The sequence below is a fragment of the Diospyros lotus genome, chromosome 4, assembly GCF_014633365.1.
Source record: "Diospyros lotus cultivar Yz01 chromosome 4, ASM1463336v1, whole genome shotgun sequence".
In the NCBI taxonomy this organism is placed as follows: domain Eukaryota; kingdom Viridiplantae; phylum Streptophyta; class Magnoliopsida; order Ericales; family Ebenaceae; genus Diospyros; species Diospyros lotus.
Genome location: NC_068341.1, coordinates 43,709,271 through 43,726,635, shown reverse-complemented (window position 1 = coordinate 43,726,635; position 17,365 = coordinate 43,709,271). Strand labels below are relative to the sequence as shown.

General features: G+C 36.1%; 4 protein-coding genes across 4 annotated transcripts; all 4 read right to left on the bottom strand.

Annotated features, from left to right (window-relative positions):
- Positions 1 to 1,053: 1,053 nt before the first annotated feature.
- Positions 1,054 to 4,813, bottom strand: LOC127798930 (pentatricopeptide repeat-containing protein At4g02750-like). Its single transcript, XM_052332585.1, has 2 exons — positions 3,945 to 4,813; positions 1,054 to 2,383 (listed from the first exon to the last, which is right to left on the bottom strand). Exons 1-2 carry the CDS (start codon positions 4,777 to 4,779, stop codon positions 1,416 to 1,418), a joined length of 1,803 nt encoding a protein of 600 aa, XP_052188545.1. The 5' UTR covers positions 4,780 to 4,813; the 3' UTR covers positions 1,054 to 1,415.
- Positions 4,814 to 5,827: 1,014 nt separating this feature from the next.
- LOC127799311 (histone H3.3) lies at positions 5,828 to 7,433 on the bottom strand. Its single transcript, XM_052333233.1, has 5 exons — positions 7,302 to 7,433; positions 6,730 to 6,801; positions 6,558 to 6,634; positions 6,352 to 6,442; positions 5,828 to 6,253 (listed from the first exon to the last, which is right to left on the bottom strand). The coding sequence occupies exons 2-5, from the start codon at positions 6,799 to 6,801 to the stop codon at positions 6,083 to 6,085; spliced, it is 411 nt and encodes a 136-aa protein (XP_052189193.1). The 5' UTR covers positions 7,302 to 7,433; the 3' UTR covers positions 5,828 to 6,082.
- A 4,826-nt stretch (positions 7,434 to 12,259) lies between these two features.
- On the bottom strand, positions 12,260 to 12,910 carry LOC127799866 (pentatricopeptide repeat-containing protein At3g46790, chloroplastic-like). The gene is made up of 2 exons (XM_052334082.1): positions 12,439 to 12,910; positions 12,260 to 12,357 (listed from the first exon to the last, which is right to left on the bottom strand). The coding sequence occupies exons 1-2, from the start codon at positions 12,908 to 12,910 to the stop codon at positions 12,260 to 12,262; spliced, it is 570 nt and encodes a 189-aa protein (XP_052190042.1).
- Positions 12,911 to 15,537: 2,627 nt separating this feature from the next.
- LOC127799310 (histone H3.3) lies at positions 15,538 to 17,196 on the bottom strand. Its single transcript, XM_052333232.1, has 5 exons — positions 17,033 to 17,196; positions 16,436 to 16,507; positions 16,264 to 16,340; positions 16,057 to 16,147; positions 15,538 to 15,958 (listed from the first exon to the last, which is right to left on the bottom strand). Exons 2-5 carry the CDS (start codon positions 16,505 to 16,507, stop codon positions 15,788 to 15,790), a joined length of 411 nt encoding a protein of 136 aa, XP_052189192.1. The 5' UTR covers positions 17,033 to 17,196; the 3' UTR covers positions 15,538 to 15,787.
- Between the last annotated feature and the right edge of the window lie 169 nt (positions 17,197 to 17,365).

Sequence of the window (17,365 nt, the reverse complement as noted above, 5' to 3'; positions counted from 1 at the left end):
AATGCATTCAAATAAATATAAACATAAATTTTATTATTCATGAGTTATAACTTATTAATTAAAAATAAATAATAAGTTAAAAAAATAATCAAAATAATACAAATAATAAATTTAAAAATATATTTATTTTTAAAAATAAATAATAAATTTAAAAAATTTAAGTTAGAGACGAAATTAACCTAGAGATACAAAAAAAAAATTTCCTTTCTAATCTCTTTGTGGATAGAAACATTATTTCAATATTTTTTTAATATTTTAAAATAATTCCGAAACCTTTCTAAAATTACAAAAACAAGTCAGAAATATTTTTATTAACCTTTTTTTTTGTGTAGCTATTTTGAAAATGTCAAAACGACAGCTCAAATGCATTTTTGTGCATCATAACTTGCTATCTCTGGTGTGGACGATAGTTTTACACTTTAAAAAACTTTTTTTTTAAGAAACCATAAAAATATGAGTGTGTAATAGTCAATTTAGGTGATTTAAGAAATGTTTTTCAAACCAAGCTGTCAATGGAAATTTGCCTACATTTTCAATTATGAAAGAATCACTACTTGTTTCAAGTCACTTAAATCATAATTTATCGATTTGATATAAAAAAACACAAATGTTAACGTTTAAAAATTAGGACACCCAACAAAATTAAAATACTCTTATAAAATATCAACAATTACAAAACACATAAATTCAAAATTAAAAGAAAATAACAATAAGTCCAACACACTTCATTTCAATTATTCAAATTAAAACATTGTGCAGGTTTTTTTTTCTATTAAATTGGGCTAGAAGTGAGGAATTCTCATCAGTAATGAATGTCTTTAATTAAAAAATTATTTATTGCATGCCACAAAATGTAGTTAATAAAATACCAATATGTACCAAATATAAGTGAAACGGATACACGAAGATATTATGATGAACGTGCAATTATACCAAAAATGATTAAATTAAAAATAATATTAATCTTAATAAATCATAGTTATTGTTTTTATTAAATATAAGATGCATGAGACAATTAAATAATTTAGTCATGTCCAAACAAGATCAACAAAAACTCCTATTAAAATAAGAAATGATTATGAAATAGTACAAGTCTTTACCAAACAAGATAGATAAAAACAAGAAAAAACTTGACAGAACGACTCTTATATATGAATGAATTCCAATTGCCTAAAAAAATATAATTATATACAGATTCAAGATGACAAACTAAAATTTATATAACTGACTCTATGTAGTGAAATTATAACTTAATTAGGTTAGAATATACATAACCCTTATCCTCTTCAGGCACATCCTTGAGATGTAAGCACATAATCTGTCCTCTTGGCTTCATCTGAAGTTTCCAGAATTTCCTAGTTGTATGGATTGAAACATCTCCTTCATCCACAAGATCAGGATGCATCAGATGCATTTCAATTATAACAGCTCCAAGAAGCAAAAATTTCAGCAATATCACCCACTGCCTTCATTTGTAAACCCATTAGCTTGAGCTCTGAATGAATCTTGTCAACATTTGGATGAGACACATCTCCTCCCAAAAAAAAATGGACCTTATCTGCAATCTCCATCCAACTATATGCCGGTTGCTTCTTAACTCCTTGCTCTTTCATCAGACCTCTCACTCTGGTAACTTCTTTCCACATGCCAGCAGCAGCATATATGTTAGACAAAGTAATATAAGCACTGGCATTCTGAGGATCAAATTCTGCAACTTTTGCAGCAGCTAATTGCCCTAGCTCTGCATTTGAATGGGCGCGACAGCCTGCAAGAAGCGCACCCCAAACACACGAGTCTGCCTCGAATGGCATCTCTTGGATCATCTTGTAAGCCTTCAGCAACTGACCTGCTCGGCTTAATATACTGACCAAACAAGCATAGTGCTCTGACCAGGGAAGAATTCTGTAATTTTCTGTCATCAAGTCAAACCAGTACAAACTCTCGCCCACCATGCCTGAATGACCGCACGCAGACAACAAACTAAGAAATGTCATTCCATCCGGCTCAAAACCGTTCAATCTCATCTCCTCAAAATAAGCAAGAGTCTTTTCATAGAAGCCGTGATGTGAAAAGGCAGAGATTATAGCGTTCCATGAAACAACGTCTGGATTGTTGAGGTGAGTGAAAGCCAACTCAGCGTCAAAGATGCTGCCACATTTGCCATACATGGTAACCACAGCATTACATACAGGGACAGGTGAAGGTGAGTCCAATCCCATTTTAAGAATGATGGCATGAGTTTGCTGTCCTTCTTTTAGTGATGAAAGACTAGAACAAGCTGTAAGAACTGAAACAATGGTGGCGTGATCTGGCTTCATACACCTTCCGAGCATTTGTGTGAATAGCTTCAATGCCTCCCCACCATTTCCATTTTGTGCATAACCTGTGAAATATAGAACATGTGTTTGTACTATTGAAAAGCTGCACATGCTTGGTACACAACATACTAGTCATCAACTGTTTAATTGTTTTTTCAGGGGCTAATGCAGCACAATTCAAATCACTCATTAAATCTTCATTTTTATAATGTCAAAGTCAGAAGTGCCTATGTAGGAAATCATCTAGATTTGAAGAGTTGGAATGTTGCATCAAACAGAGCTTCTGAACATAAGCAGCAAGCAAGAGAAGTAAATACCACACAAGGAAAAAGGGCCTAGGTAGTAATACCACCTGACATGGTTATCGCATTAAAGCAGTTGCCAATGCTCCCAGGTGACGTTTCAGCAAGTCATTCTTTAGATTATCATTCTATTTACTTGTTTATATAACAATTTTATCTGGGGGACTTGTATCACTCCATGTTATCAACCACCATCAGGTTTACTCCATACAACAAATGCTAGTTATACAGGCTCTTCCTCCGAGAATTGAACATTTCTCCAGAGACTTTCCCTGTGAGGACTGAGTGTATCCCCGTGGAATTTCCATTTGAGAATCAAGCATGTCTACACAGGCTCTCCCTCTAGAAGTCAAGCGTATCTCCATGACTATCTCCAACCATGAGCTAGTCTCCTTGAATTGGCCAATGATAAAAGTACACCATGCATTACCAATATACTATAACCTATATATATGGGACTCTGTTCTTATTTTTTCCAAGGAGCTGGCGGCTAGGAGAATATTTTTTGTAATAGGGTATTTGTATAATTTATCTAGTTAAAACCAGATTTGATTGGGTGAATCCAGATCCAACCCAATTATAAATGGGTCTGTCAGATTTGGCCCTTATTAATTATGGTCAGGTCTACATGTAAATGGACCGGATTTTGCTGGTGAAGTCTGGATCAGATCCGACCCATTGATAACCCTAAGCACCGTAACTAAAGGTTAATTATAATATAGAACACCCAAAACTCTAGAAGTACACATAGAGTTCGTTGATCCCTGCAGACAATTGGATGTAATAATCATGACGCAATTCTCAATATAAAAGCACACATGGAATATATTTTCCGGTTTCATTAGCCTAGCTCAGATAAATTGTCCATCATGCACTAAAATTGATACTCTATGTCGTTCTAAGAAGAATAAAGGATAACACTCCTATTATGTGAAATGGGAAGTCCTTAGCCCTACTCCAAGTATGATTGCTGGAGACCAAGTATCATTGCCTGTGCATTCCAGTTTACATTGACAAATGTCAGAACCGAAGGACTGAGTTGAATTATCAACACAAAAGCAATACTGCTGTTACCTAGTGCTTCTGAAAATGTATTTTAACTTCTGCTACATGGAAGAGTGCCCAAACAAGTTTTACTAAAACACTTATAATTCACAACTTATATTTGTATCACAAATGAAATGGAGAATATCTGTTGAAGCAGATAGTTGACACAATCCAACTAAAATTATTTCATAATTAGTCAATGGGAAGGTCTAATCATGAGAGGTGACGCATTATGGTACTTTATGTACATGTTATATTTGCAGTGGACCATATATACCTGTTATCATTACATTATAAGAGACAAGATCCTTGCACTGAATCTCTTCGAACAAAATCCTCGCACTGTCCATCTTCCCCTCCTTACAGTAGCCTATGATCATGGCCGTTGCTGCAAATATGCCCTTTTCTGGCATCCGATCAAACAATTCCTTGGCCTCATGAAACCTCCCATTCTCCACATACGCAGAAATCATAACAGTCCAAGAGACTGCATTTTTATAAGGCATGTTATCAAAAAGAACCCTTGCCCGCTCCATCTCGCCAATTTGAGCATAGCCATCAATCATTGCAGTGTAAGAAATCACATTCCTCCTCGGCATTTCCTCAAAGAGCCCACCAGCTTCCTCAATCCTGCCACACCTTATGAAACCCGATATCATAGCATTCCACGAGGCCGTGTTTCTTTCCGGCATACTGCAGAAGTAGTCGAGAGCCTCTTCCATCCTTCCGTTCTCAACACAACCCGCAATCATGGAATTCCAAGAAACTACATTCCTCACTGGCATAGACTCAAACACCTGCTTGGAGTGGTCCAGGTACCCATTCTGCCAGTACGCAGTGACCATGGCGTTCCACGAGACCACGTCTCGTTTGGGCATTTCGTCAAACAGTTGGCGAGCCGCATCGAGCTTGCCGGCGCGCGAGAGGGCCGCAATCTTGACGTTATAAGCATAAACATCTTGGTCGGAATGGCAACTGGCAGATTGGATAAAAAAATGCGCAGTGGAAGATATGGAAGTGGAGCTTTTTGGGATAACAAGTTGAATTTGGGGCGAGAGAGAGTTACACTTACACAAGCAACAGAGATGGCGAGATAAGCGCAAGATAACCATGAGAGAGATAGAGAGAGAGAGAGAGAGGGAGACGATGGCGCCAGCCGGCTAGAAAGCTTGTTAGGGTGAATCGCAAATAACCACATTAATTCAAAAAATATTTTTTTTACATTTTATTTAAGAAATAATAATAATAATAATAATAATAATAATAATAATAATAATAATTTGTTGTTAAATAAAGATGCAAAATAATTATTTTATTATTTATTTTTTTCTCCCATTTAAAATAAAAAATATTTAAAAATCCACTAAATTTATTTATGACGTCTGCAATAAATTCAAACTCAAATAATTTATCATCAATATCAATCATGAACCCAAATAGATTCGTTGCCAATGAATTCAAAAAATTCATCACTAAGATATATCACAGAAGTAGATTTAGCTTTAAAAATGTAAGGAAAAAAAAAAAGAAAATTCATCTAGGTTCAAATCGTAACATTATCATTTTAATAAATTTATTTTAGTACCAAGTAATACTCAAGCATTAACAAATTATATTTTATTTTTAAATAAAATACATTTATTATATCTTATTTTAATATTTAAAAGCTTTAAATATAAATAATACATACATCTTATTTAAAAAAATATATATTTATTAATTTTAATTATTATCTTAACCACAATAATTAACATTTCTCATTTCCATTAAATCCACTAACAGTGAGATTTTGTTCTGAATGCTACAAAAAGAACTTGAGCAAATCATTTGAAACTTTATGTAATCATCACCTTTCAAATACTGTTCTTAATTAGGGTTCAATTCAACTTCCTATTATCAGTAATCAACATTCTTACATATGGTCATAATTCCTGATGCCACCCAATTCTGTATGTATACAGAAAGAAATAAAATATTCTTTAATATCCCCTAAAATCACCCAATTGCCTGGTCAGGACAGGGCTTCTCACAAGCAAAACCCTGTCACTTAAAAAAACCAAAAGCCCAAATCCAACATCTATTTAAGATCCTGCTATGATTCTCGTAATAATTCATCAAATTCAGATATATATATATAAAACAAATGAATACAGAAGTGAATAAAGCAATAGAAACAACATATGATCAACGTCTTCGAGATGCAAACATTGGAAACAATGTTCGATGGCAGAGAGATAGAGATGCCATGACAACAAAAACACAGTTTAACAAGGAAATTTGCAAGGTGCAACCATTCTCAACCCAGCACAGGTGTAACCAATCCTAGATCACCAATACCAACTACATCAGAACTAATCTAATTAATTACACTGACAGATGTCACAGAGAGAACCAATCAGTCTTGACAGATGTCTCTTAGGCACGCTCGCCTCTAATCCTCCTTGCCAACTGAATATCTTTAGGCATGATGGTCACCCGCTTGGCATGGATGGCACAAAGGTTGGTGTCTTCAAAGAGACCCACAAGGTAAGCCTCAGCAGCCTCCTGCAGTGCCAGGACAGCATGGCTCTGGAAACGCAAATCAGTCTGCAACAAATGCCACCACAAAGCAGGAAAATTAATCCACAAAATTCACGCTAACAGAACAGGCTAGGAACTACATTGATTCTTGGAAATTCTAATACCTTGAAGTCCTGAGCAATCTCACGGACAAGCCTCTGGAATGGAAGTTTCCTGATCAGAAGCTCAGTACTCTTCTGGTACTTACGGATCTCACTGCACAACATTCACAGAACAAATAAATCCTATCTGCCAATGTGCTCATTTAATTAATCAGACTTAACATGATAATGTATGGTCCCTGTTAAATAATATACCAATTCAAACTCACCGAAGAGCAACAGTTCCAGGGCGGTATCTATGAGGCTTCTTGACACCTCCAGTCGTCGGGGCAGACTTACGCGCGGCCTGAATAAACCCCAAATACAATTTCATTATTTTAAACAGGTCAAAGTTGCACCGGTTCGGTGGATAGACAGGTCCCAATTTCATGGGGAACATACCTTGGTAGCGAGTTGCTTCCTGGGAGCTTTCCCTCCAGTGGACTTGCGAGCAGTTTGCTTGGTACGGGCCATCTGATCATAAACCAGATAATTTATGTAAGTAACAATGCATTACGGCAGTAAATTTCATCATATCTACAACAAATAATCCACAACGTCCAAACCAAACGTTTCCCGAAACAACAATCTTTTCTTATAACAACGCAACCAACGAGGAACAAGAGAGGGAAAATGTCTCCGAATTGAAGATCGAATGAACAAACGAACAACGCCTCCACCAATCGGACTCCCGGAGAAACCCTAATTTCGGAAACGCTACCGCCAAATCCCCACAGAACTAATGACAAAAACAACCAAATCCTTCCCAATTAAAAACCTAATGAATCAAGCAAGCACGAGAAGATGAGATAAAATTATACACAGGACAACAAAACAAAGCATAAACGAGCAACGGACAGCCCCCACAAGACAAACCCTAGAAAGCAATGGTCGAAGCACGAACAGAGATCCCCTAAAGAATCAGAAAATAGATAAACCTAGCTAAATCTTGGAAACCACAAATTAAAGCTCACCTCTCAATTCGAAGTTTGGACGAAGGCGCTCCTCGATCGATCGCTCTCTCTCTCCGAGGCGGCGCAGACAAAGTAAACGGAAAAAGGTGATCGAAGTCGAGGTGCTGGGGTATATAAAGAATGATAAAAGTAAATCGGACGGTTATTATTTGTAATCGATGTGCTTTTGGTTGGGTTTACTAAGGTGAAATGGACGGCTCAGATGTGAAGTTGGACTTCAAGTCGGATCGCCACACCTTAAATCTCGATTCCTATTGCTTGATGGGGATTGCCATTTGCACCACCCCCCAAATTTTATTTTTTTTAAAAAATAATTTTAATGTTAATTATACTATTATCATAATTAATTATAATTAACATTATCTAATTATACATGCTATGAGCAGCAAAGAAGCCCCAAAGGGCAGCTCGCTTCCGTTCGCCCAGCCGGTCTCTGCAGGAGCCAGAAACCACAGGGATCGGCGAAGAAGAGAGAAATTGAGGGTTCTCACTGAGAGAGCCATGTGGGTCTTTTACTTGATGTCGTTTCCATTGACTCTAGGCATGGTGATCTTCACATTGAGGTACTTCGCTGGTCCGGATGTGCCTCGCTATGTGCTCTTCACCGTCTGATACGCCTGGTTCTGTCCTCTCTCCGTTATCGTCCTCGTCCCTCCGATATTTGGACGGTACTACGGCCTCCCTGTTCCTGACATATTTCTCATAGATTTACTATTTATTTATTTATTTTTTTAGATTCTACGCTATTACTCCCGTCTCTGCCGAACTTGTCCCAAGATTATTACGAGTGAGATAAATTACGGATGTGCCTGAATAACTAATTTTTTTTTTTTTAAACTACGTCCACTTGCACTTATCAATAATCACTCTCAAAAAGATATAAATTTTTTATTTTTCACAAGAATTAATTCCACACTAATAGTCTCTAACATAACTTTACAGTCTCCTTTTTTACCACGCAGCTATGCCTTGGGCTGCATTGTTTATTCTTGTCTATTGGATTGATGTGGCTCAGAGTACACCAACTATTTGAAGATTGTAATATTCGAGTCTGCTATTGTGACTTCATATTTGTATATATAAAATAGTTGAGTTTAATTTGGGCTATCAGCAAAGTTGTTGGGTTGGATTGGATCGTATTCCTTGCTTGGAGCACTCCCTTCCCGAGCTAGCTTGAAAAATTTGTTTGCAGTTAGCTTGTTAATTGTCTTGTTGGAGTGGGTAACTTTATGAGTGTAAGACAAGAGATCGGTTGATCTTACCCGGCGAGGGTTATACATTATTGCATTCATCATTTATAGGTAACTCTATAACTTGAATTAATCTATTGCCCAACAGAGCCACCGAGGGGGTTACCGAAGGGTGTCAAAAAGATCAAAATACCCTTATCTAAATTATAAATTTGCAAAATTTACCACTGCATTGTCCGCTGCTATCTCTTTTCTTCCATTCTCATGGCCGCTAATGCAACCACCGATCGCTGCTGCCTTCGCCTTGCCTTCTCGGTGAGGAGGCAAGGCGAATGTAGCAGCAGTCGGTGGTTGTGTCGGCGGCATAGTTTTGAAAGGCGCGACGCATAGCGAGGCGCAAAGGGTCGTGAAGCCTAAGGCGCAAGGTGCACGAGACAAGATGGGCTTTTACGAAGCGAGACACACCTTTTAGAAAAAAAAAAACTCAAAATCTTGTAAAATCATAAAAAACTATCAAATTATCAATAATAACACATGCATATCATTAATGATTCACTATCTTTAAATTCTAAACTAACAACATCAAAATTGATTCATTATCGTGCAAATTCTAAACTAGAAACATCATCAAAGTTCAAACTTAAAGTATCAAAATCAAACAAGTACCAATCATCATGCAAAATTCTAAACAAACATATAAACACTATAAGTCCACAATCAAGAAAATGTTTTCATTTTGAAAAATGTTAATTTTTTAAATCTAGAAGATTAGCGTATTATAAGGAGACATATAAGAAAATATTTTCATTTTGAAAAACTATTTTTCGTTATTTTGATAACTAATATTCATTGTTGTTAAAATGATTTTTAATGAATTTTTCAAGAAATAGTAAATATGTATTTTGGGGTGGTAAAATCGCTAAATCCCGAGTTTGTACTAAAATCAAAATTTTATTTTTTTATTATTATGAATTTTAATTTTTTAGATATTTTTATTGAATCCAAATGAGAATATTTTTTTATTTACATTTATGTATTAAAGTAAATGAAAGATAAAATATAAAGTAAATATATTGTAATGTATACATGCTGGAATCGAGAAGAGGGAAGGAATTGGACTGCTTAGGTTTTAATTAAAACTTAAGTTTCACGAGACGCGCCTCTTGCCTCGGCGCCTCACCATGCATGGCGAGGGCTTCGCTAAAATCACTTCGTCTCGACCCAGGTGAGGCGTTGAACTAACACCTTAAGGCGCCTTGTGTCTAGACGCGCCTTTAACAACTATGGTCAACGGCTATAGAAAATGGAGAAAGGAGAGAGCAACGGACAATATAATGACAAATTTTATAAATTTGTAATTTGGGTAAGAGTATTTTGATCTTTTTGACGTCTTCAATTGTTCTGTAGTACCGGCTGTTGGACAAGAGAATGACACTAGGGAGGTTGCCGTAGATGTAGCAGGTATTTTGTGGACCCCTTTCTCGATTACCATTAATCATTTATCTATTGAAGATATGGGGTTGAAAACTTCCTTTTTTTAATTTCTGATGCTAGGAATCACTGTACCATCGTGTCTCGCCATCTTAAGTAGCCCAGATATCATCCCCATGGATGATTACACAACAGATACGAAAGCTAGGAACCCACAGTACCCTTTGCCCGCTGGTGGTGTGTAGAGGGGCAAGGGTGGACTACCATTCCCTTAGGCAGGCACTGGTGATGCTGTGTCTTAGTTTACTTTTGTTTGTTTATGGTCTCCTGATTCTGCACTTCTCTTTTATTTTATTTCTTCCTACATTTCTATTTGTTTAGAACTCATCTCCCCAACTTGACCTGAGACCTCCCCTACCTTACATGGTTGGGGTCTCCCCTTTGCTGCATTTCCCTATCTTACTATGCATCTTGCTGCTTGTCCTCGAGGCTCCTATTCTTATATCACTCGCACTCACTAGCACACGAACCTTAGAATAACTAATTACGTAGCCTCGTATCTTTATATACCAATGTTCAGTGCTCACCTCCCATGGACCACAACACATGGGTATCAAACCACGTGATTTAAGCTCAATGTATATCATGATAAAGCTAATAGAAATCCATATACAGGTCGCAAATTGACTTCCACTGCACGTCCCAATTCACTAGTACATAATGTTCATTAAATAATCCCCATAAGTTAGCAACATCTTGTTTACAGCATGCTTTTATAAGATACATGCATTATTACGTAACCCCCCGAAAGGTAATATGCTTAGTGGACATGCACCCCACAAAGGTGGGTACAGTTATCATGCTCTCCAATCACATCACCTTTGAAGTTAATGAATAAGAAAGTGATTTTTTTGGAATTTGAGGATTCAAATTGTGCTGAGGGATGAAATTGATACGTCACCCCTCGACGCACCATTTCGAACTGCCAATTTTGGAAACTGTATCAGTTTCCTAATGTATACCATGCAATGAGCAATGGGAGCTCAATAAGACCACATGCACATAAGTAATGCAATGTAACAAAATCATTTTCATTAATTGGGTGCTCCCATGGCCATAAGATAGATACCCTGCTCACCCCATCATTTTCATTGTGCAACTGTACCAAGCGCTTGCAATTCCCCTAGTACTCCGTAGACAACCTCTTCCCCTGCGTGCAAGCCTACTCACTCCCCCAACTCCCTCACTCCATCATTAGTCTATGGGTTCAATGCAATTCTGGTGAAATCCCCTCTTTCTAGGGCCATGCACATTTAGTGCGTGTGTACATTTCTCCCTCATTCAATAAGACGTGCCACATTAACCCATGCAACCATGCATTCCACCATTAACATATGGCACCTATCACACACACACACACACACACACACACACACGATTATACAAATGCCCCTACATGTGAAGGGAAGGCAACGTGTCCAAAATACCACTTACACTGTTCCAATTATTTCCCCACACCGTAGGCAAATGCCTCCTAGACTATTGCAATTAATTGCCTTCTTAATTATAATGCTATACCATCATTAACTTTCATTAATTAAGGCCCAAATTGGGGTAACATGGGTTGTTACATGCAGACTCTTTCTACCATACAGGAAAAAATTGAATTGAAAATGGGATGATGCATAATAAGGTTGGAGCACTTCTTATTAAAGATAAGATGTTGGTAGTGTAATAAAGATAGCTTGAACATGCAGGAAGAAGACCAATAGATGCACCAATGACATGAGTGGATGGAATGGAAGAAGTTTGTATAAAAAAAAAAGTCAAAGACCAAATAAAGTTGGTTAGCTAGAATTCATGTGGTCAATCCCACTTAGTAAGCCCGGTACTTCTTGTTGTTGAAGAGAACAATATTAAGGGGATGCTACCTATATATGATGTAGGGGAAAACTAAAATGAAGACCAATCTACTATATCCTTACAGACAAAGATGTAATTGTTTTAATGGAAGAATAAAGTCTAACCAACAACTACTTTGTATAACTTCCCATCCTTACAACACAAGACATGGAAATCGCCATAGAAGCCTAATTCTCACTGTGCTATCAGATTTTGACATATCTACCCCTTAATTCTCATAAGACACTATGGGGCTCTTTAGTTGCATGATTTCCATTTTTTTAATCTCCAATTTTTTGTTTTTTTATAAAATCTTCGATTTTCATTTTCCATAGCAATGTTTTCAAAAGCGCTAAGCACGAAAGGCCTACTGCTTAAGTGTAGAGCGCAAAGCTAAGTGCATGCTTAAGTGAAGTGAAGCTAACATAGGTAAGCTTAAAGAGTAATAGAAGCATTGGCATTCTGAGGATCAAATTCTGCAACTTTTGCAGCAGCTAATTGCCCTAGCTCTGCATTTGAATGGGCGCGACAGCCTGCAAGAAGCGCACCCCAAACACACGAGTCGGCCTCGAATGTCATCTCTTGGATCATCTTGTAAGCCTTCAGCAACTAACCTGCTCGGCTTAATACACTGACCAAACAAGCATAGTGCTCTGACCAGGAAAGAATTCTGTAATTTTTCGTCATCAAGTCAAACCAGTACAAACTCTCGCCCACCATGCCTGAATGACCGCACGCAGACAACAAACTAAGAAATGTCGTTCCATCTGGCTCAAAACCATTCAATCTCATCTCCTCAAAATAAGCAAGAGTTTTTTCATAGAAGCCGTGATGTGAAAAGGCAGAGATTATAGCGTTCCATGAAACAACGTCTGGATTGTTGAGGTGAGTGAAAGCCAACTCAGCGTCAAAGATGCTGCCACATTTGCCATACATGGTAACCACAGCATTACATACAGAGACAGGTGACGGTGAGTCCAATCCATTTTTAAGACTGATGGCATGAGTTTGCTGTCCTCCTTTTAGTGATGAAAGACTAGAACAAGCTGTAAGAACTGAAACAATGGTGGCGTGATCTGGCTTCATACACCTTCTGAGAATTTGTGCGAATAACTTCAATGCCTCCCCACCAATTCCATTTTGTGCATAACCTATAAAATATAGAACATGTGTTTGTACTATTGAAAAGCTGCACATGCTTGGTACACAACACAATAGGGATTAGGATGGAGAAGGCTGTATTGAGTCCGCTTTATTAGGCTATATCTCCAATGCTGCTTCCTATTTTGTTTTTTATTATATTATAAATAATTTACTCCTTATTTTATTTTTTTTTTCAAAATTTGTAATTACTTCAACCACAGTCTATTTTCTTCTCTACTTCACTCTCTATTTCATTTATTTATTAATAAATTTTAATTTTATTTATTTTACTATACACAAAATTAACAATCAAATTAATAATCAAATACACAAAACAATAATTAAATACACAAATTTTTAATACCACTCATCAAATAAGCAAATCAATACAAATTTTTCCAACATTATATACAACACACAAACTCATATATTGGTCGTTGGTTTGCTTGTTGTCGTCGTTGTTGATGGTCTGCTTATTGTTGGTCATTGTTATCATCGATCTGTTTATCATTGCCTATTCTCCTTCCAACGTTGCTACAAATGTTAGTTGTCACTACTACTAATAGTTATCTTTTTTTTGGTCGATTTAGCTTTTTTTGCACTTGACCACAACTAAATTTGATGGTAGTTGATGACCGTTGTGGGGAAAGGGGAGACGATGAGAAGGGCTAATAATGTTTTGGATAGCCAACTATGGCAAGGAATTTCAAGGTTATCAAATTTTTGACGAGCTAATTTGAGTATAGCAAATTTTGTTAGAGTTCAATTTTTGAATTTAGTTTCCTGCACATAGTTTTGGTAAGTAGAATGGCTACTCGTTCTAGATAGCCTTAGGGTGAATTGTAAATAACCACATTAATTAAAAAATTATTTTTAAACATTTTAGAAATAATAATAATAATTTTTTGTTGTTAAATAAATACGTAAAATTATTATTTTATTTTTCCCCATTTAAAATAAAAAAATTAAAATAACAAGAAACCCACTAAATTTTTTAAAACGCTTGCAATAAACACAAACTCAGATAATTTATCGTGGATATCAATCATGAACCCAAATAGATTCCCTTGCCAGTGTACAATGAATTCAAAAACTATTGAGATACATGTCAAACTAAATCCATAGATTTAGGGTTTATTTGATAGGGGTGAAAAATAAAAGTAAAATTTGAATTTTATCTAAATTTTAAGAAATTTTATCAAACAACTTTTTAATTCCATAAAATTCGAATTTCATCTTAGTTTAAAAGGTGAAGATTTTCCTTAAAATCAAGGAATTGAAATTCCATTTTTATTTTTTACATCTATCAAATGTATCCTTAGATTTAAAAATGAAAGAAAAAAATTAATTTAGGTTAAAATTAGGGATGTGCATGATACGACTTAAGAGGAATTTAATATGTCAAATCCCATGCGCAATTTGGCATTAAACCAAATCGCATTACATTTTACGGTGTAATTTTCATGATTTGATGTTTTTTTATTACTTCATTTGATACTTTCTCTATTAACTTATAAATTTTTAATTAAAACATAAAATTCAATACATAAAATCATAATTTTTAAATTTTTATAATATTTTAGAGTTTAAAAGTAAAATAGATTACGATCTAATAAAAAATATAAACTTTAAAGTTTAAAATCTACAATATAATTAGATGTCCATAATATAAAAATAACACAAAAACTCACAATATAATTCATAATTAAGCAACATATATTTTTAATTTATTTTCTAATTATCAAATATTTTTAATTTTTTTATTAATACATTACTTATCAAAATTTAACCAATTCAAAAAATTCACAAACCACAAACCACACCATTTAAAAATTTCTTAAATTATGCCAAACCACACTCCAAAAAAACTGCGCAATTTGGTACAGTGAGGTTTGATGCAAGCCATTTTGGCAGTTTAACAATTTTTTTGCACACCCCTGCTTGAAATCATAACATTATCATTTTAATAAATTTATTTTAGTACCAAATACTAGGCAAGCATTAACAAATTATATTTTATTTCTAAATAAAATATATTTATTATACCCTATTTTTAATATTAAAAATAAAAAAAATAAATACATCATAATCAAAAACAAAATATATGTATTAATTTTAATTATTATCTTAACCACAATAATTAACATTTCTCATTTCTATTATGTCCACTCAAAGTGAAATTTTGTTCTGAATACTACAAAAAGAACTTGGACAAATCATTTGAAACTTTATGTAATCATCATCTTTCACATACTTATCTTAATTAGGATTCAATTCAACTTTCTATTATCAGAAATCTACATTCTTTTTTCTAGGGAGAAGACAATATTAATCAACATTCTTTCATATGGTCATAACTCCTGATGCCACCCAATTCTGTATGTATATGGTAAGAAATAAAATATTCTTTAATATCCCCTAAAACCACCCAATTGCCTGGTCAGGACAGGGTTACAGAAAAACCAAAAGCCCAAATCCAACATCTATTTAAGATCCTGCTACGATTCTCATAATAATTCATCAAATTCAGATATATATAATACAAATGAATACAGAAGTGAATAAAGCAATAGAAACAACATAAGATCAACGTCTTTTAGATGCAAACATTAGAAACAATGTTCGATGGCAGAGAGATAGAGATGCCATGACAACAAAAACACAGTTTAACAAGGAAATTTGCAAGGTGCAACCATTCTCAACCCAGCACAGGTGTAACCAATCCTAGATCACCAATACCAACTACATCAGAACTAATCTAATTAATTAATTACACTGGCAGATGTCACAGAGAGAACCAGTCAGTCTGACAGATGTCTCTTAGGCACGCTCGCCTCTGATCCTCCTTGCCAACTGAATATCTTTAGGCATGATGGTCACCCGCTTGGCATGGATGGCACAAAGGTTGGTGTCTTCAAAGAGACCCACAAGGTAAGCCTCAGCAGCCTCCTGCAGTGCCAGGACGGCATGGCTCTGGAAACGCAAATCAGTCTGCAACAAATGCCACCACAAAGCAGAAAAATTAACCCACAAAATTCACGCTAACAGAACAGGCTAGGAACTATATTGATTCTTGAAAATTCTAATACCTTGAAGTCCTGAGCAATCTCGCGGACAAGCCTCTGGAATGGAAGTTTCCTGATCAGAAGCTCAGTACTCTTCTGGTACTTACGGATCTCACTGCACAACATTCACAGAACAAATAAATCCTATCTGCCAATGTGCTCATTTAATTAATCAGACATAACATGATAATGTATTGTCCCTGTTAAAATAATATACCAATTCAAACTCACCGAAGAGCAACAGTTCCAGGGCGGTATCTATGAGGCTTCTTGACACCTCCAGTCGTCGGGGCAGACTTACGCGCGGCCTGAATAAACCCCAATTACAATTTCATTATTTTAAACAGGTCAAAGTTGCACCGGTTGGGCGGATAGACAGGTCTCAATTTCATGGGGAACATACCTTGGTGGCGAGTTGCTTCCTGGGAGCTTTCCCTCCAGTGGACTTGCGAGCAGTTTGCTTGGTACGAGCCATCTGACCATAAACCAGATAATTTCAGTAATTAACAATGCATTCCATACATTACAAGCTGCACTACGGCAGTAAATTTCACCATATCTACAGCAAATAATCCACAACGTCCAAACCAAAAGTTTCCCGAAATAACAATCTTTTTTTTTTTTAATAACAACGCAACCAACGAGGAACAAGAAAGGGAAAATGTCTCCGAATTGAAGATCAACTGAACAAACGATCAACGCCTCCACCAATCGGACTCCCGGAGAAACCCTAATTTCGGAAACGCTACCCCCAAATCCCCACAGAACTAGTGACAAAAACAACCAAATCGTTCCGAATTAAAAACCTAATGAATCAAGCAAGCGCGAGAAGATGAGATAAAAATATAAACAGGACAAGAAAACAAAGCATAAACGAGCAACGGACAGGCCCCCCAAGACAAACCCTAGAATCCAATGGTCGAAGAACGAACAGAGATCCCCTAAAGAATCAGAAAACGGATAAACCTAGTTAAATCTTGGAAACCACATTGAAACTTACCTCTCAAATTGACAGCCTTGGACGAAGACGCTCCTCGATCGCTCTCTCTCTCTCTCTGTCTCTCTCGAGGCGGCCCAGACAAAGCGAACGGAAGAAGGTAATCGACGCCGAGGTGCAGGAGTATATAAGTACGAGAAAAGTAAATCGGACGGTTATTATTTGTAATCGATGTGCTTTTGGTTGGGTTTACTCAGCTGAAATGGACGGCTCAGATGTGAAGTTGGGCTTCAAGTCGGATCGCCACACCTTAAATCTCGATTCCTATTGGATGATTAAACTTGCAACGGGGATTGCCATTTGCACCGCCCACCAAATTTTATTTTAAAAAAAATA

Excerpts from the sequence above, each read along its gene's own strand:
- LOC127799866 (XM_052334082.1), bottom strand. The coding sequence starts at position 12,910 with ATGAAGCCAGATCACGCCACCATTGTTTCAGTTCTTACAGCTTGTTCT. Across the intron at positions 12,358-12,438 it reads CAGTGTATTAAGCCGAGCAG|GCTGTCGCGCCCATTCAAAT; the intron begins GTTAGTTGCTGA and ends CGCTTCTTGCAG.
- LOC127799310 (XM_052333232.1), bottom strand. The coding sequence starts at position 16,507 with ATGGCTCGTACCAAGCAAACTGCTCGCAAGTCCACTGGAGGGAAAGCT. Across the intron at positions 16,341-16,435 it reads GGAAGCAACTCGCCACCAAG|GCCGCGCGTAAGTCTGCCCC; the intron begins GTATGTTCCCCA and ends GGGTTTATTCAG. Across the intron at positions 16,148-16,263 it reads CCTGGAACTGTTGCTCTTCG|TGAGATCCGTAAGTACCAGA; the intron begins GTGAGTTTGAAT and ends AATGTTGTGCAG.
- LOC127798930 (XM_052332585.1), bottom strand. The coding sequence starts at position 4,779 with ATGGTTATCTTGCGCTTATCTCGCCATCTCTGTTGCTTGTGTAAGTGT. Across the intron at positions 2,384-3,944 it reads TTATAATGTAATGATAACAG|GTTATGCACAAAATGGAAAT; the intron begins GTATATATGGTC and ends TATATTTCACAG.
- LOC127799311 (XM_052333233.1), bottom strand. The coding sequence starts at position 6,801 with ATGGCCCGTACCAAGCAAACTGCTCGCAAGTCCACTGGAGGGAAAGCT. Across the intron at positions 6,635-6,729 it reads GGAAGCAACTCGCTACCAAG|GCCGCGCGTAAGTCTGCCCC; the intron begins GTATGTTCCCCA and ends GGGTTTATTCAG. Across the intron at positions 6,254-6,351 it reads AGATTGCTCAGGACTTCAAG|ACTGATTTGCGTTTCCAGAG; the intron begins GTATTAGAATTT and ends CATTTGTTGCAG.